A 14,967-nucleotide genomic window follows, 5' to 3' on the forward strand; every position below is an offset into this window, starting at 1 on the left:
ATCGATTGGCTTCAGTTAGCAGCAGTAGCGAAGGAATCACTCGGGTTCAGTTAACAGCAAGGGATCGATCGATCGCTCGGGTTCAGTAACGCGTAGCCTGCAGTGCAATCGCTCGGGTTCAGTTAGAGCCCAACGCCTCGCACACACGCGCGTACGTATGAGAGAAACGCGCATCGCTCGGCCCCCGACCACCCACCGTAACCGGGAACTCCCCGATATTTTCCTCGCCCTCGCTTCTACCACGGTTTTTTCCGTCATGGACGGCCCAAAGAATGTCATGTAGCTGCGTCTCCGGCCCGCGCAGGACGAAAAGCTCATTTTCTGTCATGATTTTTTGTCATAGAAGTAGGAGCCCACCACATCTATGATGATACCGGGTTTTGTCACAATTATCGTCATAGAAGTGTCACAAGCATGACAGGAAAAAAAATCGTTCGGCCCAAAATGTCACGGATGTGTCTTTTTTTGTAGTGTTGGGGCGCCCCTTGATGCCCCTCTCCCTCTCCCACCTATATATATGTGGGGGCACCGCTAGAACAAACAACATTGATTCCTGGCCGTGTGCGGGGCCCCCTCCACAGTTTACACCTCCGGTCATATAGTCGTAGTGCTTAGGCGAAGCCCTGCGCGGATCACTTCACCATCACTGTCACCACGCCGTCGTGCTGACGAAACTCTCCCTCGACACTTTGCTGGATCAAGAGTTCGAGGGACTTCATCGAGCTGAACGTGTGCAGAACTCGAAGGTGTCGTACGTTCGGTGCTTGATCGGTCCGAATGAGAAGAAGTTCGACTACATCAACCGCGTTGTCAAACGCTTCCGCTTTCGGTCTACAAGGGTACGTGGACACACTCTCCTCCTCTTGTTGCTATGCATCTCCTAGATAGATCTTGCGTGAGTGTAGGAAAAAAAATTAAATTGCATGCTACGTTTCGCAACAGAGCAGGTGCCACGCGTTGCTGCAACCCCGCCATGGCTGTTGCCTGTTGGATCACCGCCGGCACCGAAGGGGACTCCTCTTGCATGCCAACGAAGAGGATCGCCGGTGGTGCCGTCGATGTGGTGTATGAGCTCCTCCTCTTCTCGCACGACGATGAGGGGAGTGTCGCCTTCCATCGTGAGCAGTTGTCGCACGTCGGTGTGACCCCCTCCATCTCCGACGAGGCAGAGCCGTGCGCAGCCGCCACACGCTGGTGTGACCCCTCCATCTCCGACGAGGCAGAGCCGTGTCGCGCAGTACGCACTCTGTGGGGGCTCGCCGGTATCCGTGAGTTCACACCGCAATGTCGTCGCCGGGATCATCGGGGATGGATGATTTCGACAGGGGGGAAACAAAAAAATAAGTGGCGCCGGTGTCAGAGTGTATAGGGTGAGTGGAAGACGTGGGTGGGTGAAGAAGAAAAGGTAAACCGTTCCGGCGTTGGGACTGGTTCGACCGCTACCTCCTTGTATCAAACGCCCGATAAAAATGACATGGCAACCAGACTTGCTTCAAGATTCGTGTGCTTCATCCGACGGCAAAGGCAGCGTTTGCACCCAAACCATAAAAGTCTGAGTCGGATTTTTATTGATTCCGTTTGAAGAACTATCTGTGGACGACAATTGTGCTCCCAAAGTGAATTAACATATACTTTCAAACTTTACTGCGGCCGAAGGGGGGAAGCTTGTGCACGTGACATTATTTCGACGAATCACGGCACGGCTTCATATATAGTACTACCTTCGTTTTAAAATAAGTGTCTCAATTGTGTACCAATTTTAGTATAAAATTGTACTAATTAAGATTCTCAACTGTGTATTAACTTTAGTACAAAATTGTATTAAGGTTGAGACATCTATTTTGGGAAAGAGCGAGTATATGTGAATAGGCATGTGCAGCCCATGACAAATCTACGTATAGATGTATAAGTGGGCTAGAAAAGGAATCACAAAAATCCACGGAAGTAGGCCGGGTACCCTATTAAGGTCCACGATTCCGAGCCTTTTCGGCCATGTGTGTGGGCAGTAATAATGCTGCAGTAGATGCGTAGGGTTCATGCGTAGGGTGGCCGCTGATCACGAGAGCACTGAGCTGCCGCAAGCATGCAGCGTCTGAGGCGCCGGGCGCCGCGTCACTGTCGATTCGTACCTGGCCCTAAAGTAATCTGCGATGAATATTGAATACTGAGACGTAAACTGTCCGTGGGATTCGTACCGCCGGCCGCGCCAATAATAATATCCGGCTTCCTGCCTGCATGCGTGATTGATTGCCTTGCCACGCCGCTCACGCCAGGTTCCAGTTCCACCACGCCGCCGGCCGGTTGTGACGGAAGAGGGGCTGGGCATGGAGACGGAAGAGGGGCTCGACCTGAGCCTGTCGCTGCGCCAGTACACGCCGCCGTGGTCGCAGCTGGTGTTCGCCTGCTGCTACTGCCCACGCAGCTTCAGGAGCTCCCAGGCGCTCGGCGGCCACCAGAACGCGCACAGGCCGGCCAGGCCCAGGCGGGCCACGGCGCTCTCTTCAGCGGCGGCGGCGGGAGAGCTTGGTAAGGCCGCCGTCGACCACCACCGCAGCGCCTGGCCGCGCCCCGGCGCCCACGCGTGGCGAGCAGGACACAGCCAGCAGGCCTCGTCCGGGACAAGAAGAGGCGACCAAGAGCTTGCGGATGAGGCGATTGATCTGTCCCTCAAGCTATGATCGATTCAACCTATCCATGCAGGTGAAGGCACTAAGGACATGCAGTAGTGCTTCGTTCCTCTCTTCCAATAGTTTCATTTCTTGCGCTGTTGTGTTTCTGCTATCGCTTACCGGGTTAAATAATTATGTTGTGTTTCCAATATCATTGTTCTTCTACTAATATTGTGTTCTCATTATTGTCGACATCCTTGTCGCGTTGGCATTGCCAATGATTAGGAAAACAGGATCATCAACAATATATATATATATATGGGCTAGTCCTACAGGCCTGACTAGGGATCTATTTGGTGTTTATGTTTTCGCACATGCAACTGAGTTTTCCTCCGAGTTTCATATTCTATAACCATTGTAATTATAGCACCAAGATATAACTTGTAATTTCCTGAAAATAGAATAATAATAATAACTCTATTATTGCCTTTAGAACAGATTTTCAACACGAGAAATATCCAATTTTAAAATTGCACCATTGCATTTTATGTCATTGAGTCTCCTGGCCACCTCACGAACAAGAAGGATGGTTTCATAAAGACTCCTGTGCTTGCTAAAGGTTGATTGGTCCGTGCTAACTAACATATAGCCATGTGCAATCTGGTACAGTTGGAAAGAAACTTGGCAACTAATTTTTGAAAGTTGTGTACAAGGTTATGATTCGGAAGTCTCCAACAGTGGATGTGTCTGGTTTTTTCGAAATGAGCGTGATCAAGGCCTTGTTAAGAGCAGCAAACCTCTCCCATCGCCAACACAAAATTTTAGCAATGCCGCCATTATATCCCCTTTGGTAATGCTCCAGGCCTTGTGGAAGAAGGCGCCCACGAATCCATAGGGGCCAGGGGCACAACCAGGCGACATCTCCTTAGGTTAGTCATAGTGGGAGTAACTTAACTAGTAACATAACACATCCCAAGAAAAATATGCTTATGTGGTAAGGATTTAATGATGAGAGAGGTGTTTGTGGTAACATTGGAGAGTAACTTACACTACTACCTTCATAATAGGTAGTGTCATATGTGTGATAACATAGATATGTTCATTTATTACTTTGTATATTCATTTTGCATTGGGAAGCGCTATGTGATGATAACATATTATGTTACTTTATTTGTCTCTTTACTCATTAACTACTTGTCACCTCACCATTTTTTGCTTATGTGGCATCTATGTTAATATTTATGTTACTCCCACTATGACCAGCCTAATATGCTACGTAACATAACTCACCCCAATGCAAAATGAGCCTACAACCTAATAAATGAATGCTTGCATGACACTACCCTTATGTTATCACCCATTATGAAGGTAGTAACATAGACTAGTAACATATGCATGTTACCAGTTTAAGTTACTCCCCAATATGACCAGCCTGATAACTTCCCAAACCTCTTCTTCAATAAATGTGGTGTCTAGCTCCGGCAGTTGAGTAGGGAGCATGACTAGCACATCCAAATCAAACGTAAGATCTCTCGCAGTTGCTCTTCCTAGAAGACCATCCATAATTACTTGGTCAGTCAAGTCCCTACACTGATCGGAAGCTTTGTCTATAAGTGCTTGCAGTAATCTACTTCTGGTCGATCGCATGTAAATATTTGGTCCTAGCCTAAAATTTCTTGGATTTTGGGCCAGCTGACCAACCTTAACGTCCGATTCAAACTTGAAGACATATTTCCTGTGGTCTCGCTCGTGAGCATAGCGCCGGCTGCCACCTTCGACTAGGCAGCACTAGCTTGGGTCCCATGCTAAGCAATCTCAATGCGCCTCTTGCCATGGCCGGCATGTTGGTAGCTTAAGCTGGCCACTTGCTTACCATGGTTGACTTGGATGCACCAGTCAAGCTGATGCCAACCGGTGGGGTGCAATGCAGATTTTCATGAGCCAAATTCAGTAGATATCTTCCTAACTACTCCCTCCGTCCCAAAATTCTTGTCTTATATTTGTCTAGATACGGATGTATCTAATACTAAAACGTGACTTGATACATCCGTATTTACACAAATTTAAGACAAGAATTTTGGGACGGATGGAGTAGAAGGATTGGGTGCGCTTTGCTACGTCATTGGTGTTGTTGGATTTTCAGAATTTTTTTACTCCCTCTGTTTCAAAATATAAAGTGTTCTAGTTTTTTGAGAAGTCAAACCTCTTCAAGTTTGACCAAATTTGTAGAAAAAATATCAGTATACATAATATCAAATCGGTATCATTAGATTCATCATGAAATGATTTTTTATATTTTATCTACTTAGTATTGTGGATGTCAATACTTTTGGCTCTGAACTTGGTCAAAGTTAAACAAATTTGACTTTTCAAAAAATAATACACCTTATATTTTGAAACTGAGGGAGCATTTTCTTTGGCGAGTGTTTGAGATGATGGAGTGGGTTTTCTCTTTATTTATATAATGCAGTGTTTTGGCGGGCCCTCCGTGGTGTGATTCGGTGTTATGTGCTAATCAACCCATACTATGTTTGAAAATTTTCCGCATTGGTGGCTGCATATACTATATTGACGCTACAATATCACATATTGGCACTTCTTTTTTCTACGTGGTGAGAGGATGTGCAGGGTTAATATGATTTTATAGGCCGATTGCAGCCGATTGATTTGAAAAATAATTGACACAGTTAAAATAGTTAACCAAATACAAAATTGAATACCTCAATCAAATGAAAGAGTTTTAAAATTAGAAAGCATAGTGAATTAAAATAATTTAAGAAGAGAGCTCCTTGAGAAATTGTTGACACGGTCGAAATTGAGTTACCCAGTTCTAAATTGAAGACCTCAATTGATTGTGAGGGCTTAAAAATTAAGAAGAATAGTGTGTGAATTAAAAGAACTTAATAAGACAGCTCCTTAAAAGATTGTTGACCCGATCAACACAATTTCAAATTGAAGACCTCAATTGGTTATGCGGCCTTAAAAATTAGGGAGCATAGCGTATTTACTAGAAGGGTTGAGCGCGCTGCATTGGTTTTTTTAGAAGTCAAATTGCTATAACCTTGAAGAAATTTGTAGATAAATATATCAATATCCATATTATCAGATCAGTATCATTACATTCATCATGAAATGAATTTTCCTATTTTCTTTGTTTAGTATTATGGATGTCGATATTTTGGCTCTGACCTTGGTCAATGTTAAAGAAATGAAGTATTTTGTTGGTGTGGTGGAGATGATGGAGTGTGTTTTCTTTTTATTTATAATGCGGTGTTTTGGTGTTTTCATGGTGTGATTATGTGTTATCTGCTAATCAACTCATACTTATGTGGCGAATTTTTTTTATGTTGGTGGCTGCATGTACTATATTCATGCTACAGTATCACATATTAACTCTTTTTTTAAATGGCAAGAGGATGCACGGGATTGATATATTTTTTTAGGCCGGTCCTTTCCGATTGATTTGAAAAAAAGCGTTGACCCTGTTAAAATTGTGAATTAAATTCAAAATTGAATACCTTAATCGAATGGAGAGCTTCGAAATTAAGGAACATAGTGAATTAGAAGAATTAAATGAGAGAGCTCCTTGAGAAAGTTTTGACCCGATCAAAATTAGGTGACCAAATTTCAAATTGAAGACCATAATTAACTGTTAAGGCTTAAAAAATTAGGAAGCATAGTGAGATAGAGGTAGATTCCCCCATAAGTCTGGCGTGACCGATGTGAGACATTTGCCATCATCGGATCATGTTTCGAATATCTCATCGCGCCAGGTTTACGGTGTAAGTAAGTTATGAATCAGGTTTGTTTTGGGAGTTAAAACATTTTGACTTTTTCAAAGTAGGATGGGATCTCGCTGACGTTTTCTTCATTTACGTGCACTAGATGACCTGTCGCGCCATTTGGCGCGAAGACGAATTTGAACCAAGAACTAAAAGAGATTACTTTGCTTTTTTTGTAGCATACGATGTTGATATATACTCTTTTGTGAAGTGTTGTGGATCAGTATATATAGAAGTCAGGGGACTACATATCAACTTCTATCTTGCTCTTAAAACAAAAAAAAACATATCATTTCCTCTCTTGAGAGCATCCTCCTCTTCTCCTCGGGTGCTCTGTTTGGCGTGCGACGAATCCTGCACCACCACCGCCAAAGCCAAGGGAAGTGTTATTTACATAGCTGAAAAACAATGCATGATACGGTTATATAGACATCTCTAGGAAAATAATGAATTGCACATGTAGATGGAGACTAAAACGAAGAAGGCATTAAGAATCAAGACGAAGGTCTGGTCATAGTATCTATACTCAGCCAAGAGTCTCAAATGAAGTACCAGCCATGACATAGTTAAGTTTCAGTTAAAATATCACGTAAGAACTTCTCAACTGAACTTAAAAGAACATACTGAGACTCACCATTTGACACCCACTGAGAAGGTTCTCATATAGATGGATCCACGAGACAAGCTTACGATGGGTTAGACCAAAAACAGGAAACATTTTCCTGTCAAAGGTATTTCAGAATTAACGGGAGGAAAACACAGAAAAATTACTGCCTCTTGTCTTGTCATAATTACAACTATTCTACTATCATCAAACGGTGGACGGCCAGCCCTCCCACACATCTATGAATGACTAAAAGAAGAGCCTCTGTCAGAAGCAAGGGCATTATCACATACCATTGTTTCCTATCTGAATTACAAAACATAAAATTTTAACTAAACGTAATAATGTATTACAGGATAACCAAATCAACTTGTATGCATGAAAAAGAATTTAGCGTATCCAATCATTTGCGGCAACAAGACCAACTTATATTATTCAAAGGAAAGTCAACATATAATAATACGGATATCAGCAAGGACTGCGCTAAATTTATTAACCTGTGTTTTAAATTTATATTCATTTGTTAATCAGGTAAACAAGTAAAAACACCTTGAGCAACAGGCATATCAATAAGGTGAAAGAAGTCCAAATAACCCCCTGGTGTTTCACAAACCGGCCACTTTACCCCCTGAGGTCAAAAACCAGGTATCTAACCCCCTGAGCTTTCCTAAACCGTCTAAATCGCCCCTAGCCCTGCTTAAAGTGGTTTTTTAGAGCGGTTTTGGTGACGGGGCAATGTGCACCTCATTCCTGATCTGCATCCGGCTTCGTGGATTCTCCTCCGAGCACACAAGTCAGTGTCGTGGCACTCCGGAAGCATCACGTCGATGCATGGCATCAGCACGTAGCTCGTAGAACTCAAGCTCCCCGGATACAATCAGATACAGTACACATAAAGACCTGATGGATCGGTTCCCTCCTGCACAAGCATGCACGTACACACAAGAAGATGTGCGATCATGTCTGCGCTGGATAGGACTAACCTAATTGTGATTAGCTCTGACAATGGACGTCGTCAAATGCCGGCGGCAGCCGCAGGTGGCACCGGCGTGAGCTTGATGAGTTGTTGTCGGCAGAGGAAGAAGCGGACGTGGCCACGGAGAGTGTTGCCAGGGAGACTACGGCGCACGGGGGATGCGATGGAAAGCGAGATTGCAAGCAAGCCAGAACACAGCCGACTACTGGCTGGTGCTGCTTCCGACCAGTACCTCACCGCCGCGTTGTTGGCACGGGACCTAAGTGCCAGGGTGCAGGTCAAGCGGCGTGAAGGTCAACGACCTGAGGATGTGAGGGAAGAGATGAACCGTGCAGACGTGGTACTCACAACCATGCCACGTCACCAAAACCATCCTCAAAAACCACTCTAGGGGGCGATTCAAATGGTTTAGGAAAGTTCAGGGGGTTAAATACCTGGTTTTAGACTTCAGGGGGTAAAGTGACCAGTTTGTGAAACCCCAGGGGTTATTTGGACTTCTTTCCAATAACGTTGGAAGGGAAAAAATACACAACAAACTGCTTGGCGGTGCATATCCTTTGTTTATTAAGATGCTATTTTGCAGGAGCAACTGAGACTTAATAGCACACCTTCAGCACCATGGATGTTGCATATTCTACATAAGATCCCTCCTCTTCGTTGCTACAAAATGTATGAAAAGCAAAAAATATCATAAAAGAGAACAGAGGGCAGGTAGAATGCTGTCATATTAAAAAAATAGGTTCTCAGAAAAATTATGTCGACCTTATCACTACTGTATGTGCAGGTAAGGAAGTAACTTGAGTTGTGACCTATGAGCAAGTATATATCTCAATAGCAGGTGAAATAAAGTCAACCTCTGAAGATTCTTACCATATGTATCTCGGCTAGATGTCTTTGCTTCGAGCAAATCTTTCAGTCCTTTCATCGCCGTCACAACTTCTTCAGCTTTTCACTGTAAAACCTACGTGGAGCAGGGTAGCATAACTAAGAAACAAGAAAACTAACAATCTTCTGTTTCTGATTCAAAGACGGGAGTTTATGCATCTCAAAATTCTTTCCATTTGCATCCCTTCTTCAGCCATACGGTTGCCGGAGCGCAGCCCCTGCCATCAACCAACTCCGGTTGGACCAGCCTGCAAAAGCCCATGCGCTAGGATTACAGCCATGACAACTAAAGACCACAATGATCATCACTTCTAAACACCTGACATGGTGTGAGAATTTAGGAGCGGATAGCACGCAGGCATGAACCACAGTTGTATAGATGACTGAGAGGGTGGTCAGGGACGACAGACTTGCTAACGGCTAGGAGCAACAACCAGTTAATTGTAGATAAGAAAATAGTTAACCTTTGAAGAAAATTATGAAAAAATTGCAGTGTCATGCACAGCCAGCAACAATAAATAGCTAACTAAGAATTCATGGAAGACTTATCCTACGCTAAACTAAAAGCTAGTTAGAACTATAAACATGCAAGCTCTCACATTAATTCGAACTGCTAACCTCAAATATGAGATCCTGAAGAATGAATGCCGTATGGTGATGACTGCCAATATGGTAAATACATGTATTTGTTAAGGTACCTATAAACTAAAGGCAAGAAAACTGACAATTTTGAGATCAGGGAACCCATTCTGAGTAGGCCTTGTACCAAATCAAATGAACAAACAAAAATTATGCAGGGGAATGGATCTGTGGTTGCCGGATTCGCCACCCATCATCTGCAGGTTACAGAGAGTACCAAGAATCTGTGTGAGTGTGTGGCAGTCACCACCACATTGGCACACCATTAGTCACGGTCCAAGCGTACAGTTTGATCTGCTCAGCCTCGCCACCGCAAACACCCAACACAACCATTAGAACTCTACAATCCTTGCAGTTATTTTAAATCCTAAGAATGCAAGAAACTTACCAAAACAACAGATTGATTAAAATGCTTCACCCATGGTCTTGGACTCTGGTGTCAACATACTCCTCAATTGACTTCCTCTGTCAGACAAACCTGGAACAGACAAACTATATCGCTATGAATTAACATGATTGAGGCAAGCACTGAGCAGAGGAGAGAAAAAATATCTGAAAGAAACTGCTACCATCTTTTGCTTGTTCTCGCAAAGAATTCAATCCATAGTATGCCAAGAAGCTATGAAAAATTTGCAATTGCTTCAAAGAATATAATACATTGCAGAAATAAAATACTCTATTAGAGAGATGGCAGGCGAGGTAGTAGGGACAAGAGCAAGAACTAACTTTGAGAGGAGATGGGCAGACTCTTGCGTCGTGCCCTGGCTGACCCCTACGCTTACGCCATGCCTCATTTATCTATTCCTCATTCCTCCGTGCTGTGATAGAAATTCAGAATGGCAAATAAAAGTATTCTTAGATTGCAGCCTTAATTTCTTATCCTTTAGTAGATGCACATTTGATTCTGAAGGAAGAAGATGGGAAATATGCATATAGCAAGGAATAGTAAACAGATTGTTCTTTCAAACTTGCATGACTATTTGTTTTTTTGGTAAACATGCCAATCTACTGCCATCTCGCTGGCCTTAACTTCTTACCTTTTCATAGATGCAAATTTGATTTTGAGCAAGTAGAGAAGCAATATACGATAACATACATCAAGAAATAGTAGATGAATGCTCTTTTCAGCCTTAATTCTTTTCAGCATATATACGACCATTGTTTTTTCCTGTAAATACACTGATGTACTACCATCTCATTGCAAATTATGTATTGTGCCAAGGAAAAATCGTATTAATTTTCAGCATATATATAGCAACGATGTATTCCCCAGCACATTGAGGGAGAAAAGGGGAAACACATGGTCTGTGAGGAGAACGAACAACCACAGTCATGAAGGACCAACGGATCTCACACGTACCTCAACCAGCTTGCCGGGGGAGCCGCCTCCATGACGAACCACGACGGCCTCCTCCATCTCCCCAGCAGCTCAAGCCCACCGCAACCAACCCGTTGCTTCTTGTCCTCGGCACCTATCTCCCCTGCTCCTTGCAACGATGGCGGCACGGGAGAGAGAGAGAGGAGGAGGAGGAGAGGTGGGAGCGCAAAGATCTGCGCCCGATCCAGAATCACGGCACGCAGCGAGTGATGCCGGCGACCTGCGCCCGACCCGGCTGGACCGAGAACTGCCGCACCCGCTGTTGCATCTCGAGCGCCGGGGAGAGAAGGCCGCGTCGGCCGCTGCGTGGAGCCGGCGGCGCGACGGTAGGGAAGGAGGGGATCGGGGGAGGGGCGGAGAGCACGGGGGAGAAAGCAAGAATAAATAATACTTTATGTACCAGACAAAAGATCGGAGATTGCCATGAGACGGCGCGAGCTTGATGAACCGTTTATTCTTGTAATTGCCGTTGCACCACCCTTAAGTGGTAAGTAATGGCGTAATACGCACATAATTACAGGTTCGTTAGCTAATGTCATAGCACAACGAGATAGCCTTGTGTCGTCGTCGTCGTCCATGGCCAACGACTCCGGCGGCCGTTCGTCGGCGAACGTCACGGTGGCGTCAATCCTCCTCTTGGCCGGAAGGTCTTACTCCGGACGCCGGTGCCGACCCTCGAGCGCCCAAGGCTCAGGCGGCGGGGCCGGGGCCGGGGCTGGTGGTGTGCGTGTACCGGAGGAGCGACGAGTGGCGGGAGGCGACGTGCCCGGTGTGCCTGTCGGACTTCGCCGACGGCGAGGCCGTCCGCGTGCATGCACCACTTCCACGCCGCGTGCGTCGGCGAGTGGCTGCGCGCGCACGCCACCTGCCCGCTCTGCCGCGCCGCGCCGGCAGCCGGTGTCGTCTGAGTGACACCAACAGAAACTAGATTCTGTGCAGAATGTGATTCCGCCTCGCCGCTCCGGTTTGTGTTTTAGATATTTTCTTTTATCTTTATTTAGAGATTCTTCGCCGTGATTCAATTTCAACGTGGTTGTATTGTAAGTTTGTAACGAGACCTCCTATTTAGCGCGCTGGTTTTTTTTAAGCCACTTAGGGCAACTCTAACTGATTCCCTTTCAAAAAAAAAAACTCTTAACTGATTCCTATAACCGGTCAGAATTTACTCTCTATAACCAGCATCTAGCCGATCCCCAATAGCTGATAACAGAGGATAATTATCCTCGTCCGCCTCCGCCGCCCCTAATTTTACTCCACCGCTTGGGCTTGGAGAAAAAAATCTCCTCCACTCCGCTGCCTCCCCCGCCCCGCTCCCGCGTTGCATCTACGTCGGCGCTGTCCTTCCCACCCCCCGCCGGCCACCGTGAACGCCCGTAGGCTCCGCCACGGTCCTTGACCGCCCGGATTTGGGCCTCTCTCGCCCCGTTACCGGCGCACAACCGGTAGATCTAAGGCTGCCGCCGCTGCCACTGGATTTGGCGCATCCGGCAGCTGCCGGCTACGCCTTTGCCATGGATTGGTTGGGTACCAGACCGCACAGCCCCGGCAACGCCTCCACGCCGCATGCAGGTATTGACTCGGCCTCAAGCTACTCAGATCTCTCCCATCAGCCGTTCGCCGACAAAGACACGCCTGGGCTCGGCACTGGCCTGGCGGCTTATCAGCTCCACCTTGTCGGTCATAAAGTGCGACGACTACCAGCGGCAGGTGGTGCCCGAGTTTCCACCACCCCGGAACATCCCAGATGGGTGCTCTTCAAGTGCAAAAAAGATGGGGTATGTGCTTCTTTTGATTCCATTTGTTCACCGGATTCGGTACAAACTCGGTAGCTCATTGCTTGGTCAAATTTGTGTGTAGGATGGATACAAGTTTTGGTGTTGGGAAGAAGATTACATCGATTTATTGATAGCACGAAATTTGATAGATGCTCATGCACTCGTTGCTAAAGTAGAGGCTAGAGATGAGACTAGATGCGAAGCAATGTCGAATTTGTCAGAAATGAAGTAGAAAGAAGTGTGCAAGTTCGAGAAGCCAATAGGAGCTCGGTTAGGTCTGGCGAAAACTTAGTGTAGTAAAATACTCCGCTATCTTTTGGGATCGGTTAGAGTTTGCCCTTAGCCCGAGCAAACGCGCACGCTGACGCAGGCTGGCACACGCTATTTGGCCAGCCCACTTAGGGCGTGTTTGGTTGCAGTTTGGAACAGTACCTGCATTGCATGTCCATCTCAACCCAGCCTGGTTGCTGAAATACAGCCTCATATGCAGCAGATGCAACCTGTTTGGTTGCCTGCATCGCATCGAGAGGCACTTACCCCCCTGCTGTTTGGTTGCCCGCATTTGTGCTTAGGGTGTGAGCAGATGCAAACTTCAGTTGTTTGGTTGCAAACAGTGTTTGTGTTCTGCTCACCCCATTCAAATGTGGTGGCCTTACCACCACACATGATCAGCACAACAGCAACATCACAACAGCAAGATCAAACAAAGCAAGCAATGTAATGACAGCAAACTTAACACAGCAAACTACTTAACTAGATAGCATAGTCTAGATTAAGAGCAGGGGCATCCTCCTTCCCTGCTATGTTAGGGTGCTGCACCTGGCCAAAATATGAACATGTTCCCAGCACAAGTCTCGCCACACACCCTAACTAGATAGCATAAGTCTAGATTAAAAGTTCTCCACTAACACCTGACTTAACTTAACTACATAGCCTGCTCGATTCCACCAAGGCAGTTGTGCCTGCTACAACGGTACCTGCACATCACCGACAAGTCGTGGTTGTAGATCTGAACCTTCAGTCCGAGTCCGGAGATGCGCACAACGACGAGGTCGCCGGGGACGATCTTGTGGCGGCGACAGAAGTAGTTCCACCCCCGGCCAAGCACCATCTGGCCCTCGAAGTTCTGGACCTGCACCCAGAACACGCACCTCTTGTTGGCTGAGAGCCTGACCACGCGCGGGAGTCGCTTGATGACCAGCCAGGTGTTCATCACCTCCACGAACTTGGGAGGGACGACGAGCATGGCGAGGTCCTCGTTGTCCTTGATCTGTGCGTAGAATCTCATCGGCTCCCTGGCCCCCTCCTCGTGGCCCTGCCTCGGAGATCGTCCCCTTGAACGAGGCACGCTCATGAAGGCGATCCTGCCAGGCAGGTCCACCGTCCTGAGCCACCTGTTCATGGGGATGAAATCCTCGGCGCGCTCAGCTCCGGCCACGACCTGAGCTCCTCCACCCGCCACATCCCAGTCAGTCTTCAGTATCTTGTCAGGCAACATGACAAGTATTAGTATCAAACAAAGCAAGCAAGCAAGCAAGCAAATGCCACTGATCAATGGACTTGCCCAACAGCAAGTGCCACTGTTCTGTGGACTTGCCCAACAGCAAGTGCCACTGATCAGTGGACTTGCCCAACAGCAAGTGCCACTGATCAGTGGCATGTGCTCATGGCCAAATGGCAATGATCAGTGGGACTTGGTGTTGGGCAAGAGCACTAATCTACTTGCTGTAGTGCAAATGGCACTGATCAATGACACTGATCAGTGACTTGCCCAATAGCAAGTGCCATTGATAAGTGCCATTTTGCCCAACAGCAAGTGCCATTGATAAGTGCCATTTTGCCCAACAGCAAGTGCCATTGATAAGTGGCATTTGCCTAGGGGCAAATGCCACTTATCAATGACCCTTGTTGTTGGGCAAGTCACTGATCAGTGGCATCTTCTTTGCTGCAGCTGGCACTGATCACTGCACTATCCTAAACAACGAAACATCTAAAAATAGCAACAGCAAGTGCCAATAGCACCCATGTGCAGCCATGCAGATTTGGGACCATCCTACTACATGCACGTATAACATCCACTCATGGCACAAACCCTAGCTTCAACATGCAACATGAAACAAGGACATGATCCTAACATGAGCATGCCATCAGTCAACATGATTCTAGCATTCATCACTCAACATGAACATGATTGTAGCATGAACACAGCTACTAGCATGTAGCACAAATCTAGCATGTAGTAGCACTCGCACTAGTATGAACATGAAGCTAGCATTAACATGAATCTAACATGTAACACAGCTACTAGCATTCTAGCAT

At 46.3% G+C, this 14,967-nt stretch overlaps 1 protein-coding gene and 1 long non-coding RNA gene across 10 annotated transcripts; one reads left to right on the top strand and one right to left on the bottom strand.

The window, feature by feature from the left end:
- The first annotated feature begins 2,218 nt into the window (after positions 1-2,218).
- LOC123100699 (zinc finger protein 4-like) lies at positions 2,219-2,949 on the top strand. Its single transcript, XM_044522584.1, has one exon. The coding sequence runs from the start codon at positions 2,325-2,327 to the stop codon at positions 2,676-2,678; it is 354 nt and encodes a 117-aa protein (XP_044378519.1). The 5' UTR covers positions 2,219-2,324; the 3' UTR covers positions 2,679-2,949.
- A 3,618-nt stretch (positions 2,950-6,567) lies between these two features.
- On the bottom strand, positions 6,568-11,315 carry LOC123099167 (uncharacterized). Of its 9 annotated transcripts, none has more exons than XR_006448101.1 (8): positions 10,856-11,314; positions 10,222-10,313; positions 9,884-9,973; positions 9,475-9,798; positions 8,842-9,104; positions 8,580-8,631; positions 7,026-7,113; positions 6,568-6,745 (listed from the first exon to the last, which is right to left on the bottom strand). It is a non-coding gene; the product is annotated as an uncharacterized lncRNA (long non-coding RNA). The 9 variants fall into 9 exon arrangements; XR_006448098.1 differs by having other exon boundaries at positions 9,475-9,517; positions 9,623-9,973; XR_006448102.1 differs by having other exon boundaries at positions 9,475-9,789; positions 9,884-9,987.
- Positions 11,316-14,967: the final 3,652 nt, after the last annotated feature.

The sequence above is a fragment of the Triticum aestivum genome, chromosome 4D, assembly GCF_018294505.1.
Source record: "Triticum aestivum cultivar Chinese Spring chromosome 4D, IWGSC CS RefSeq v2.1, whole genome shotgun sequence".
Lineage (NCBI taxonomy): Eukaryota > Viridiplantae > Streptophyta > Magnoliopsida > Poales > Poaceae > Triticum > Triticum aestivum.